At 35.1% G+C, this 14,884-nt stretch overlaps 1 protein-coding gene across 4 annotated transcripts in view; it reads right to left on the bottom strand.

Moving 5' to 3' along the window:
* Positions 1–14,884, bottom strand: part of ACTR3 (actin related protein 3) — a 59,525-nt gene that overhangs the window by 6,296 nt on the left and 38,345 nt on the right. For 2 of the 4 annotated variants that reach the window (XM_073884818.1, XM_025857178.2), the window contains 3 exons: positions 11,388–11,531; positions 9,451–9,624; positions 98–190 (listed from right to left, as the gene is read on the bottom strand). In XM_073884818.1, coding sequence (XP_073740919.1) covers positions 98–190; positions 9,451–9,624; positions 11,388–11,531 — 411 coding nt within the window. The remainder of the gene's footprint in view (positions 1–97; positions 191–9,450; positions 9,625–11,387; positions 11,532–14,884) is intronic. The other 2 variants (XM_073884823.1, XM_073884827.1) reach the window with 1 other exon arrangement.

The following is a 14,884-nucleotide window of genomic DNA, read 5'->3' as shown; positions in this document are numbered from 1 at the left end:
CTTTTGAAGAGAGGATTTTTAAATTTAATATTCAACAATGGACAGAAATATAAAGTTTTAAAAGAAGACCTTGAACAATTTTGCTGTAAATACTGACCTTGTAGAGAGGACGTCTGACATCAATAGGGCAATTCTGAATTACTTCATCTACAACTTCTGAGATAGGTTGAGTAAAGTCTGGATTAGCAAACTGAAAAGTAAATAAAGGCAGGTATATGATAGAGACTAGATCACCACTAACATATATCACAATAAAAAAATAAGAAAGTTTCCAGTTTAAAAATAAAAGTACTTTTTACAAACATAAATTCTGGTCTCCAATTCAAAATTAAAGACACAGAAATCAGAGATTTCAGAAGAAATCAAATTACAGTAATGATGATCTATACCATTTCATAACTATCAGAATAGCAAAAATGTAAAACCACACATATACCATGAGCTGGTAAAAATCTGTAGGCATGCACATGAGCAGAGCTCTGAAAATGAGTTGACCGACGCATTTGTGTTGAGGTCAAACACGGAAATGCTCAGTCTTTTCATTTTAGCTTTTATACTGTAAGTAAGTGTCCTTTTCATGATCTATTTAGTGCCACAGTTTCCACATTTTTGCAGGTGATTTTGCTATTTAAAAGGGTCCCCGGGGCACCTGGGTGGCTCAGTCGGTTGGGTATCTACCTCCAGCTCAGGTCATGATCCCAGGTTCCTGGGATCGAGCCCTGCGTCAAGCTCCCTGCTCAGCCAGGAGTCTGCTTTCTCCCTCCCAGTGCTATTGTGCTCTCGCTTGCTCTTGCCCTCTCAAATAAATACAATACAATACAATACAATACAATAAAATAAAATAAAATAAAAGGGTCCCCAACCACAGTAGTGCCAAAGTGCCATCTACTGTTCCTAAGCTCAAGGTTGTGATGTATGTCATGGAGAAAATACAGTTTTGGATAAGGTGCATTCAGGCATGAGTCACAGTTTTGCTGCTGGCCATGATATTAATGCTAATAAATCAACGATATATATTAAACAGTGTGTCTTTAAACAGAAACACAAATAAAACAAGGTTTCATGTTCAGCTGACAAAAGTGTTGTAATCTAAGGCTCACAGAACCGAACCCTGTTTCCCCCTATGAGCAATGGTTCAGTATTCACTAATTCAGCGTTCACAGCAACTTTATAGAGTATCTACTGTGAATAATGAGAACAAACTGTATACTCACATGATGATATACCATAGTTAAACTATTTCCAAATAGCTGACACTCAAAAGCAAAACTCATTTTTTAAAAAGATAACTTCAGAAAAACTTGAGTTATTCCATATATGTAAGCCCTTTAAAAATATATGTTTTTGTAAACACATGCACAGTTAAACATAAGAACTGGATATACACTAAATTTATGCCCTCAGGAGGAAAAAGAAAGGATGGAAACCAAACAGAGAAAGGAAAAGGTCTGAGGAAGGTAAGATACTCTTTTTGTAATATTTTACTTCTTAAAATAAGATTTCAATATGATAAATATTAAAATATTACTATGTATTTATTTGGAATGGAAGGTACACATATTACACAAAACTTTTCAGAATTCTTTAACAGCCTGGATAGGTAGGTTTGAGATGTAAAGCAGTTTCACAACTTCAATTATTATGGAAACAGAATGAGGTTAAAAATTTTTTTTTAAATTTTATATACATCAGGTCTTATACAAGGAGAGTAAGATTAAGGAAGGCTTCCTTTCTTCCACATCATTTATTTTTATATGCATGCCTATGATCCTCCAAAATCATACTGTGTATTTCCTGAGAGGAACTATAAAAACATATACATACATATATACACACACACACATATATATATAAATAATTTGGAAATGTTAGATCTCAGAATTAAGCTTGTATTCTGAAACAAAGAGCTAATTTTCAAAAATATATGTAAGTGGCCATGTATTACTCTTTAAAATTGGAAAGGAAATGCTACATGGGATTTTTCCTAGGTATTAAGGTCAAAATTTAGCTCTAATTTGTCAAACTAAACAAGTCTATTTTATTCAAATGAATAAAATTTAAAATAACTGTCTAGAAAATGAGTTGCCAACCACCTCTCTTGGCCTCTCATTTTTCCCATTAGCTTGTCTAATGGGAGAAACAACATTCCTTTGTTCATTAAAGGGATTCTGTAACTTGACTGGTAACTATTAGATGTGTCAATTTTTTCCAGTTTTTTAAAATTAGTTTGAAGTTATTTAGAGTCTGGGCATACAATGAAAAGAGATTTAATGTTACTTAAGTGATGAAGCATAATGATACCAGATATTTTAATTTAGATGAAGATATCCCTAACAAAGATTCTACTGACTTCTGTTATTATAGTAAGAGGAAAAAAATGGCAGCCAACATCTATCTTTTTGAAGCATGCTGATGAGTGTACATAAGAAACCTTAAGAGAGATATAGAATTCCTTCAGATAATGAATACCTAAGAGTGGGTATGGAAATGTGGCTCATACTGAACCTTGAGAACCCAACCTATAGACTATTTGTTTTATCTGTCAGAAGTAGTCCATATTGTATTCTGTGGGAAAATGGGAGAATATAACTCAACTTGGCTGGCTCTGTATGCCATGTATACACAAGCTTGGTTGAGAGGCAGAGAATGGCTCAGTCCACAATTAACTAGAATGAGCAAAAGAATTGGAATCCTGAAAATTTTATTTTGTGATCTATAGAAATTCTCTAGGTTTTAGACTGTGAAATTTCTAAGGAAACTTAAGTTCTCAAAACATGCTTTTATGATCCCATGATGATACTTCAACCTGAGACCCTGTCATGAGATTTAATCCCCAAAATGTGGACAAAGAACATTAACAAGAGAAAATACTAATGATAGAAAATATGTTCTACAATATCTTAATATCTTATCAACTTATTAATACAGAACTTACAAGTTCTCTACACCGTCTGTTAACCATATTCCTTCAGTATTTACCTAAACACACACACACACACACACACACACACACACACACACACACACACACACACAGAGGAGCGCGTGTGCTCAACAGATTAACCCTCCCATAATTCTTTCCTTAACCTTTAAGACAGTTTATCTGCTATAACATGAGCGAGTAAAAGGCAGGAACAGGGTCATTCATTCCTGTGCTATGCCCTTCTCATAGCAATTTTTAATCAAGAACATACAAAAGAATTTATACGAGCTTTATATATTCCCATACTCAAGAATCTACCCACAGATACTCTGATTTGGAAAGAAAGAAATGAAGTCTGATTTGAATACATCTTCACAAAAAGCTTATGGACCATTGTGCTATATAGAATCCCAGGTGAGAATGAGTAGAATAATATTGTAGTAAAGCAGCAAACAATGGATACTTAATAAATAAAAGGAAAGAGTAAGAATTAACAATAAATTGTTGTAGGTTACTCAATACTCGACTATGCTCAACCTAGGGTCCTCACTAAGTTTATTTTTAGGCCTTTTGTTTTCACTCTCAGCAAAAGGATTAGTCCTGTCTCTGAATGCTCTCTGATCAGGTCTTAATACTACTGCAAGTGGCTATCAAGGGAGGAATATCTATCCCCTCTTCTGAAAAATTTAGAGAATACACCTAAGTAAACAAAGCAGTCCAAATAGCTTTGTCAAAAAAATTTAAATTTCCCTTAAAAAAAAAATCAGAGTGCCAAGCCCATTCCATCTAAAAACAGTTCTTTCAAGCATTTGTGATGAATTTAGCAATTCAAAAAATAAATACCCTTACTCTCATATAGTTTATGTTTAGTGTCCAAGTTTAGATACCTACACTTTCATCTAGCCAAAACAAAAAACAGAGTGAATCTTCCAAATGATAGAGGATATCTAGAACTACAGAAGACAGAATCTTAAAATTCACTTGGGAAGTGACACAGTTCATAGTATACCAAAAAAAAAAAAAAGTCTATTCTGGAAAAACATGGTGAACTAAGCACACATATCTCAACTTGTTCTCCCTACTAAAAGCACCAATAAAGAAATTTTTTTAAAAGATTTTATGTATTTATTTGACAGAGAGAGACATAGCGAGAGAGGGAACACAAGCAGAGGGAGTGGGAGAGGGAGAAGCAGGCCCCCCGCCAAGCAGGGAGCCGGACGCGGGGCCCAACCCCAGGACGCCGGGACCATGACCCAAGCCGAAGGCCGACACCCAATGACTGAGCCACCCAGGCGCCCCAAAGAAATTAAAAAAAAAAAAAGGAATAATTCCAAATGTATGGAGAGAACAGAAAGGTAAGAAACAGCAACAAAACTTGGCAACTGCAATGTGGAAAGCAGATGGACAAGACTACGCACTCCCTCCAAAACACTTAGTAAGTCATCAGTAGGGAAAGCCAAGAATAAGGCTGTTTTCTATCACCACCACCACCACCACCACCACCACCACCCCAAAAAGAACTGGCTGTACCTACCAGCATTGAAAGTGAGGTAGAAGAAGGACAGGAAGGAACACTGGTTGACAGCCTCTGTGAAAAGCAACTAAAGTCACAGATCCCAGCTACATAAGTCTATGAAATACCTCTTCCTCATCCAAAGAGAAAGGTGGCTTATCTATTCTCTAAAGGGAATAAATTAGAGAGCCCCAAGACTCTTATACACGGCTGAAACGAATGAAAGCTGGGGGCTTTTAAGTGAAGATATGCAGCCCACTCCAACATACAAATGCTGACCCTCTTTCCATTTGACTGCCAACCTCTACCCTCCAGGCAGTAATCTTTTTGGGAACCGAACTATGTGAAATGATCTAAGGAAACACATATAGGGCATTCCTCCAAAGAAAAGACCATAGTCAAAAGCCCTACCCACAAAGCTCAGATATCCAATCAGGGTTTTAGTGTCCCCTTCTTAAATGAGTGGCCCCCAAAAACCCCTAGCATGAAAAATATAGGAATCAAAACAGAGAGAAAAAGCAACCTGGAAGAAAGAGACTATGCAGAAAGAAGAAAACTTCAAAAAACCTAGACTAACACCCTCAGAGAGCCAGAAGATATGCAACCATGAAACAAGAACAGAGCAGCATAAAAAAGGAATATTCAAGAGCAGATGTAGGGGAAACCCTTGAAAATTAGGTATGTTACCAGAAAGAAATTCAACAGAAGGTTCAGAAGGTAAACTGAAGAAATCACCTAGAGAGTGGAACAAAAAGAAAAAGTACAACTAGAAGAGAAAACAGAGAGAGCACATGAGAATGTCAGGGGAACAAAGGGATAACCTACAAGTATCTGGAAAGAAAAAAAGGCCCTGTACAAGGTTTAGAAATCAGAACAGTTTTTTACTTCAAGTTATAATGGGAAGCAACTGAGCTAAGGCTTCAAAATGCTGAAGAAAAATGATTTACAATCTAGAATTCTATACCCAAATTATCAGACAAGTATGAAGATAAAATGAATACATCTTCAGACATGCAAGGTCTTGAAATTTTCATGCCTCATGTGCCCTTTTTATCAGGAACCCCAATGGGAAATGATTTCCACCAAAATAAAGAAAGGGAAAGGTATGGGATGGAGGCAAGAGGGATTTAAGCGAGAGGCAACAGGAATCCCCACAATGATGGTGAAGGAATATGACAACTCTGTACCAGGTGCAGGAGGAAACAGGTTCAGATTGGGACATAACACATGCTCTGGAAAATTAAATTGATTATAAAGCCCTTTGCGTCTGAATATCCTGAGAAGACAGTTATAAAACTGGTGGATAGAGTTTAGAGGTGAATTAAGGATCATTATTTTAAAACTAAGCAAACAAGTTATTGTTTCCCATGGAAAACAAAATATAGGACAGGAAAATATTTCATTGTAAACTGTATGACTCAGATCTAATTAGAATTTGTGTTCACAGATCTGATTAAAATTTGTGTTCACAAAAATGTAAGCATTGAATTTTTACCTAACTGAAATTATAATGTAATTATTGGGACAAAAAGGTATGGAAAGGTACTGTTTGTCATGGCAAAAAAAGGGAGAAAAGGCAATCCTCTTCCTCCATAGCTGGAAACTGACAGAAAATGCCTAAGACTGAAAAAACTTGAAGTCGCAATGCAACCAAAGCAATCTGTAACTATGAGGCAATCACCAAAAGAATCAACTAAAAAAGGCTGAAGTGCTTACCTCCAGGAAAAAAATTAGGGAGAGTATGCAGGACACTCCTAGTTTTTGTGAGAATTTCAATAACTAGGACTTCTGAACAATGTGCATATACATAACTGATTTTAAAAAACTATGAAGAAAAACATGGATTTCTCACAGAAGAAATTATTTACAAAGAAAAAAATGCTACAGAGTAAAAGGTGTTGCAGTTTTAAAAAACTTAATGAAGAAAACTTGGTGTATATCAAATGATAAAGATTAAATAGAAAAAAAATTATATATGAAACATTAGCAACAAGGTAAACTGACATCCAGACAATTATCCCTTTCCTAAGCAACACGGCACAACCAAAACAACAGTTTATTTACGTATCTAACATGTCAAAGGTTTTTTAAGACTGTCAGGACCTTAGCTGAGGACATCTGTCAAGAGTATTGCACTCAAATGCTTCCTCCTTTAAAATCCAAGATATCTCTTACCTCCCACGCTATTACCTATCTTGTGGTAATGATCCTATTCACCTAGGACTTTGGTTCTGGATCTTCTGCAATTCTCTAATTCCTGTCCTCCACTTGGAGGTTTAGTACCTCTCTCCAGTATTTCAACTTCAACTGATGTTCCTTAACCCATGACCTTTAATTCATTTGACTTCAGCAGTTCACATACACATGACCCCAGAGGAAAATGGGACCTGACTGCCAGCTACATGGTTATCTATCCTCCTAAATCACTACTAAAATGACAAAAGAAAATTACAAGAAAGGATTAATGCCCAAGGATGAAAAGAGGAGGTGAGTAAACAATGAATAAAATACTTCAATCGTGTTTGGAAGACAAAAAAGGAATGTTACATCCTAAGTGCTTCCAGAAGGGCATACTGCTAAGAAGTCAATCCATTCACCCTGTAGAACCTTGAAGTCCCCAAAATTGAAATGATAAGAAACCACAAAGAAAAGTAAAACAAGGTTTTAAAAAAACTGTTAAATTTCTCTATATAGAAATAGTGAGACTCCCAGGATCCCTTCCAGATCTTGTAAAAACAGTTAATTACAACCTCAATGAATAAATGAAATAAATGAACAAAGAGAAAATGACACAAATGAAGAAATGAAGCAAAAATTTAGGAAAAGCTCAATTTTGAGAAAAAATTTACAATATTATAATTTTGCCTCAAAAGCAAAAAACATTAACAGTATAATACTATTCATATACTGTAAAACTACTGATTTAGCTAATAACTATAACATAACATACATACAGGCTGAGGGAAGAGGGTCTAAGGAAGTATCAACTAACCTAAAAGGAAGCTGGTAGATAAATTACTTACATTGCTATGTCAAGAAATAGGACAAATATCTGGAAATGTGCAGGTAATTACCAAGAGTGCTGGCTAAGTGAGAGCTAGTGAATGCTCTGCAGAACACAAAAAGAGTGAGAGGAGGGGTGGAGGTTGAGGAGCTGCTGTTTTTGTTTAAGCCTGTCAGTGTTATGTGACTTTTAAAACTATGTACATATATCCTCTTATGAATTTTTATTTTAAAGACTGCAAAGAAAATGTGCTATCTAAGCCTTAAAACACCCCTATACCTGTCTGACTACAATGCCTTATCCCAGGTGCTCACTCCTTTGCTCCCAACTTACAGCTATATGCCAATTCATCATGATCTCCAATCCCTGCTCATATTCTTCACATCCAGTTGTTCAAGTTACACATATGGGAATCATCACAGATTCTTCATATTCTTACTCCCCTCACATCTAAGTAATCAGGAAGTCAATGTTGATTCTACTGCTTTTCTCTTACCTCTTTCTCATTCTTATTGACCTTACTTTCTCCTGTGTGTTGGCTTCATTCTAAGGCTCCACTCTCTTCCTCAGATTCAAATCCACTAGGAGAGCTCTAAGAGCACCTAGAGAAGCCCTGGGATTTGCTCTGACTGGATGGGCTCAGGGCACATGCCTACCTCTGAACCAATCACCATGGCTGGGGGAATGTCCTGCTCAGACTGGCTGGATCCAGGGACATCCCTCCCAAGACCCACCCAAACCACTTGGCCTGACAGCAGGGGCAGACGGGATCCCTAAATGTCAGAAGAGGGGGAATAGATGGAAGCCTTCATCCAGAAAACTGCAATAAAATCACCTGTTTCCAGTTTTTCATGTTAATACTGTAAATTTGATTTTAATTTCTAACTGAATCACACTCTCATCATTACCTGTTTCCAACACAATTCACTCCTCTGTTTCAATCCATCCAACCCAGTGCAGAGTGACCTTTCTAATACCATACATGAATCTGTGTCATTTGCACTAAAGATTTCTGCACAACTACAGAATCCAGTAAACTCCTTTCTATAGCATATTAATCCCTCATGAACACCCATCTGGACCCATCTCCTACCAATCCCTTCCTTTATAATTTTATTATCTAGCTCTCTCCTATCCCAGACTTCTACCCAGCCTATCTCCTCTGCCAGAAAGATACTCCCCTGACATACCTGCCTGACAAATATGTATTCACCCTCAACTGTCACCTCCTCTAAGAAGTTTCCCTAGTTCCCCCAAGCAGACTTAAGATGCTCTTTGTTCCTATGCCTTCCCCAAATCCATGCATATTAAAGCAACTATACCTGTTTAGATATTCATCTCCCTTATTCTCTGAGCTCAGTAAGAGCAACATAAAATAATTTTTCATCTTTAAATATTCCATACTTAAACTGAGACCATGAAAATTATATTCACTATTTGCTAAGTGAATAAGCAATATTTAAAAATAACCATTTTTAATGCCAAATAAGCACAGTAGGCATTTAATGTAACTTTATTAATAAATTTCTTATACTAAGTTACTAGAAGAATTTTTCATTTAAAGCACACATTTCATTAACTTAATAAAACCTGCATGTTGCTAACATTTCCTAGACACAGAAAACTATTTTGCTGATATTTTGTTATGATAGTCAACTAATGGTTCTTGGTTTAATGGTTATTTTATATGGGGCCAGTGGTAGTTCTAGAACTTTTCCAAAAATATTTCATTTAAATGGTCATAAATTTTAAGGGCTCCCCTCTTTCCATGACCCCACATAAGCCACAACTATTAAAAAAGACATGTTTTAGTTTTCTAAATACGTGAGAAATAGTAATTTGTTTAGCCTATTTCACATAGGCAATTTTTCCTCTTGAAAATAACTCACTATAGCATTTTAGTATACAAAAAAAAGTTCCTGAGATGAACTTTCTGAATTTCTTATGGCTGACTGATAATTTCTGTTGAATATTTCAAAAACAATTCCATCTAAGAAAAAAAAAACTTACCTCTGGATGAAAAAAGATTTCAGGTCCCAAGAATCTCTCATAACCAACATCAATAGAAAATTCTTTCTTTGAGATAGCATTGATTCCAGTATATTGCTTAATCCACTTTGATCCATCTGTATCATACTTGTTAAATTCTTTTACTAAATCTGGGCAGACATAACTATAGCGCTCCTAAGAAAACAAAGAAATGAGTAATTATTTCTTCATTTTAGGAACAGTAGAAAAGGATGACACAGTTTTAGCAAACCAGAATCAAATGCACAAATATCTTCAGAAAATAAAATTAAGAAATTAAGCTGAAGAAAATTTTATGTTAGGACATTAGTTTATGTTTAGTACAAACAACTCATCTCTCATCTCCTACACATAATTCCTGGCTTCATATATAAAGTGAATAAGATTTGACCAACTAAAGAGAGAACCTCTACTATCTCATGAAAACATTCATTAATGTCATTCAACGTTTTATACAGTTCCAGTAATTAATGGAGTTTGCATTATGAAGAGGAAAAAACATAAAATAAATACAGAACTGGAGAATAAGTAATAGTTGATATAACCCACAATATAATATAGACCCTTAATCCTTAATACCTTCCTGGAACAAAACTGAATATGGTCTAAGTAAATGAGCAAAAGAAAAAAGGCTGAAAATAAAAACTATTCTTTTTTAATGTATCACCTATAGTGCTAAATTGCTGAATATCTGGTTATAAGTACTAAAAGTAAAAGTTTTCATCAAAAACTCAATTAAAAAATGTTATGGGTTATAACATTCTATTTGCAATTTATGGACTCCTGAATCCAAGTCTCATTTTTTTTTAAAAGAAAAACACACACTTCACATATTTTTGTACATCAAGAATTCTACTCCATGATAGATGCAAATATTATTACTAATAATTGAAAGACATAAAAGGAAATATGGAAAACAAAGGACAATTTGATTATGTTGTTGTAGCTCTTCTTTCTCCAAACGTTGGAAGTAGGAATTACATGGAAATGATAATTCTTAAAAGACATTCAGACTGAGCATCAGTATTCTCTCCATCAGATTTGAATCCTTGGTGCTTTTGTTATTTTTTTAAACTCCACAGGCTTCCCAAAGATGCTGAAGCAGTATTCATGTTAATTTTTTATATATTTAATTTTGATGCCACTCTTTGGGTGAGTTCTGGCAGCCATTTCATAATTCCTTTACTACTAGGAAGTAGTAAATTCTTTTTCATTCCTAACCTTTAAAGAGTGAAAGAAACCCTATAATCAGGCAAAGATAGGCAAATAAAGATATTTTTGCTGGGGTAGTTTTGCTTTCACATACTGAAAACATATGAGAAACCCACTGAAATTTTTGTAGGTATGTTGGCAAACGGTAAATTTAAAAAGCAATGCTAAGTATTTTGACAGCTTACATGAAGCACTAATCTAACAAAGACTTACATAACATACTAATTATTAAAACACCTTAAAGTCTTCACATTTTTCTTCTGTTTGCCATTATCACTTGAGCCAAACACCACCTCTATTCTATAGTGAAATGAAACAATTACATAAAAAAAATTTTTTTTTAATAGAAAATTGTTAGGATTAAAATAAAGAATCCAGTGAAGAAACTGAGATACAAGGACTCTGAAGTGAACTAATTATTTTTACTACAGGGACTAATCACAAAAATGTATGCTAACGTCAGTTGGTACAATGTTCTTGACTCAAATGTGAAATGTGGAGACAACAGGCACAGAGTTGATAATCCTGCAAAATTTCCTTACAAGAAATACAGAGAAAACATATATATAATTAAGAGTAATAATTTACAACTTGTTAAACAAAAGGTTTTTCTAAGTACTGTTCTTCACCTGATAGTTTCTCATGTTAATATTGTAAATTTGATTTTAATTTCTAGCTGAATCACACTCTCATCATTACTTTTTTACCTTTACTGCCTTAGCAGTTTCCAAGGATTGCTCTGGAGGGATTCCTACTTCTCGGTCTCTCAGCAACTGCTGAATAAAATATGTTATATCTCGTCCTGCGATTGGAATGTGCTTAATACAGCTGCCAATCACATACCCTTCAGCCTAGATGAAAAAAAAAAGTGGCAAATTTACTTCCAATGATTTCAAAATTAATATAACCTAAATAACCATCAAAGATTAATTTCTCAAATTAATGTGTTTATATTCCCAAATATTGCTTAATCCTAGGAGAATTCTTCTAGTCTTTATTCTTCAACTGTATTCCTCACAATACTACATTATATAATTTATAATAGTGTATAGATATTATGAACAAGAATGGCCAGCAACTTAGATTATTCTTTTACTGGTAAGAGTTTATAACCAAGACTGCAATGACTGAACAACACAGAAATTACAAATTTCAGAAGTTTTAAATGTTCTGATAGCAGACCAGATAGGAAATTATTTTAAAATCTTTTATAATTTCAGTAAACAATTTAGATAGCATTGTAAGAAATTTGATCATTAATCCACAAACTCATTTTTCCTAATGAAGTAGGTACCAATTTCACAAGGCTGAGGCATTCTATGCATTATCAATAATGCCAAATAATTAAATTCTACACAATGAATTCATAAATTTACTGATATGAGTCGGAAGTACAAAAAATAATGTAACAAAATTAAATTTCATTGGGGTGCCTGGGTGGCTCAGTCGTTAAGCATCTGCCTTCGGCTCAGGTCATGATCCCAGGGGCTCCTGGGATCGAGCCCCGCATCGGGCTCCCAGCTCAGCGGGAAAGCCCGCTTCTCCCTCTCCCACTCCCCCTGCTTGTGTTCCCTCTCTCGCTGCGTCTTTCTGTCAAATAAATAAAATCTTTAAAAAAAAAATTAAATTTCATTATCCAAGAATATCATCTGGCCATGACAGAATATTAGGGATTGGATTTATCCTCTCACCTTAAAGAAAAAAAAACAGGACAAATTAAATGAAATAAACATTTTCAGACACTCAACAGGCAGAGTAGGGCAGTGTTCCCAATGATAAGGGAAAACAAACAATATGAGTGCTATAAACATCCCATCTCACTGCCTAGGAAGCATTCCCAGGCAGCAATAATGGGAGGGAGAACCCAAGCAGAGTCAGATAGTCTTTTTCAGGTATGATAAAAAAAAAAAAAAAAAAAACTACAAATCTATAGATTCAAGAAGCTCAACAAACCCAAACCCCAAGAAGAAATGGGAAAGGGAAGAAAAAAAAAAAAAAACACACACACACAAACATATTTAGGTACATCACAATCTTGAAGGGAGCCAGACAAGTAAGAAATATCACAAAGAAACAAGCATAAAAATGACAGCAGACTTATTTTCAGAAACGATGTAAGCCAAAAGATATTAGAACTACATCTTTAAAATACTGAAGGGAAAAAACTATCAACCTGAAATTCTACACCAAGTAAAAAATCTTTCAAAAATGCAGGCAAAATGCTTTTTCAAAGGATGTACATAAGTTGAAGGAGTTCAGAGTCAGTAGACCAGCACAATAAGACATTTTAAAGGCAGGGGTGCCTGGGTGGCTCAGTTGGTTGAGCATTCAACTCTTGATTTCAGCTCAGGTCATGTTCTCAGCATTGTGGGACTGGTCCCATAGGGCTCCCCGCTCAGTGTGAGTGTGCTTGTCCCTCTCCCTCTTCCTCCCCCTAAGCCCCTTCCTCCCCCTACCCTCACATGCACACATGCTCTCTAAAATAAATAAATAAAATCTTAGAAAAAATAAAAGGCAATGTTGAAGGCCATCATTCTGGCAGAGAGAAAATGATGCTAGATGGAAATGTGGACCTTCACCAAGAAACAAGCACTGGAAATGCTAAGTGCGTAAATATAAAAGAAATTTATCTTTTTTTCAAAATCTCTTTTAAAGAGGAGATTTGTTCTCAGCTGACATATCCTACCCCTCCCCAAATTCTTATGTTGAAGTGCTATCTCCCAATACCTCACAATGTGATTGTATTTGGAGATGGGAACTTTTTTTTTTTATTAACATATAAAGTATTATTTGTTTCAGGGGTACAGGTCTGTGATTCATCAGTCTTACAAAATTCACAGCGCTCACCATAGTACATACTTTGAAGAGGTAATTAAGTTAAAATGAGGTGATTAGAGTGGATCCTAATCTGGTATGATTTATGTTCTTAAAAGAAGAGATTAGGATACAGACACACAAGGAGACCATGTGCAGACAAATGGAGAAAATTAGGCCACCTAGAGAGAAGACACAGAGAAGCCTCAGAAAAAAATTAACCCTGCCAACATCTTGATCTCTGACTTTATTGCCTCCATCTGTGAAAAAAATTAATTTTCTATTGTTTGAGCCACTCAGTCTGTGGTACTTTGTTATAGCAGCCCTAACAAAACTAATATACTACTTACAATGAAACAAATTAATAATGCACTATAAGTTTGTAAGATGTAGAAATAAAACGAGTGATCATTATAGTGCAAAAGGGAAGTACATTGTTGTACACTTCCTATTTACGAAATAGATTGTTTGTAGTTAGATTATAAATTAAAGATGTTTATTATAAACCCTAGAGCAACCACCAAAAAATAAGCAAATGACAATAAGAAGTAGAACATAGCTAATAAGTCAATAAAGATAAAATGGAACTATAAAAGAATACTCCATTAATTCAAAAGAAAGCAAAAGGAAAAGAGAACAAAACACAGGAATATCCAATTCTTAATATCCTTACAAAAATTCATTCTTTTTCATGTTGATAACTTATATTTGAAAATTACCTATTTGAATATTATCAAGATACTGATATTACTGATTAGTTGTGCAGATATTAAGACTGGGGTCAGACAGGGCGCCTGGGTGGCTCAGTCGTTAAGCATCTGCCTTCGGCTCAGGTCATGATCCCAGGGTCCTGGGATCGAATCCCACATCGGGCTCCCTGCTCGACAGGAGGCCTGCTTCTCCCTCTCCCTCTTCCACTCCCCCTGCTTGTGTTCCTGCTCTCGCTCTCTCTGTCAAATTAATAAATAAAATCTTCAAAAAAAAAAAAAAAAGACTGGGGTCAGACATAACCAGTTTGAATCCTAGCTCCAAAACCTACTATTTGGTGATCTAAAGCAATTCATTTATTTGCATTTTTAATGGATAAACTGAGGTGTTCAATATAACCTACATTATAGATTCTGAGGTTTAAAGGAAAATCTTAAGAATCTCTATGTACCTAATAAAGAAAAACTATAAAAAAAACATGAAACATTGGACACATCCCAATTTCCAAGCTATTAAAATACCCCCAATGGCAAATTAAAATCTGATATAGCCATAGAATGAAATATTATTTGGGAATAAGAAATGAAGTACTATACATGCTACACCTTGGATAATCTTGAAAACTTTAGGCTTCATGAAAGAAGCCAGTCACAAAAGAAAAACCACAAAGTATATGATTTCC

The sequence above is a fragment of the Callorhinus ursinus genome, unplaced genomic scaffold (genome assembly GCF_003265705.2).
Source record: "Callorhinus ursinus isolate GAN/ISIS: 27379988/994484 unplaced genomic scaffold, GSC_fseal_2.0 scaffold2, whole genome shotgun sequence".
NCBI lineage: Eukaryota > Metazoa > Chordata > Mammalia > Carnivora > Otariidae > Callorhinus > Callorhinus ursinus.
Note: the sequence above shows the minus strand (reverse complement) of the source record. Positions and strands in the feature narration are given on the sequence as shown.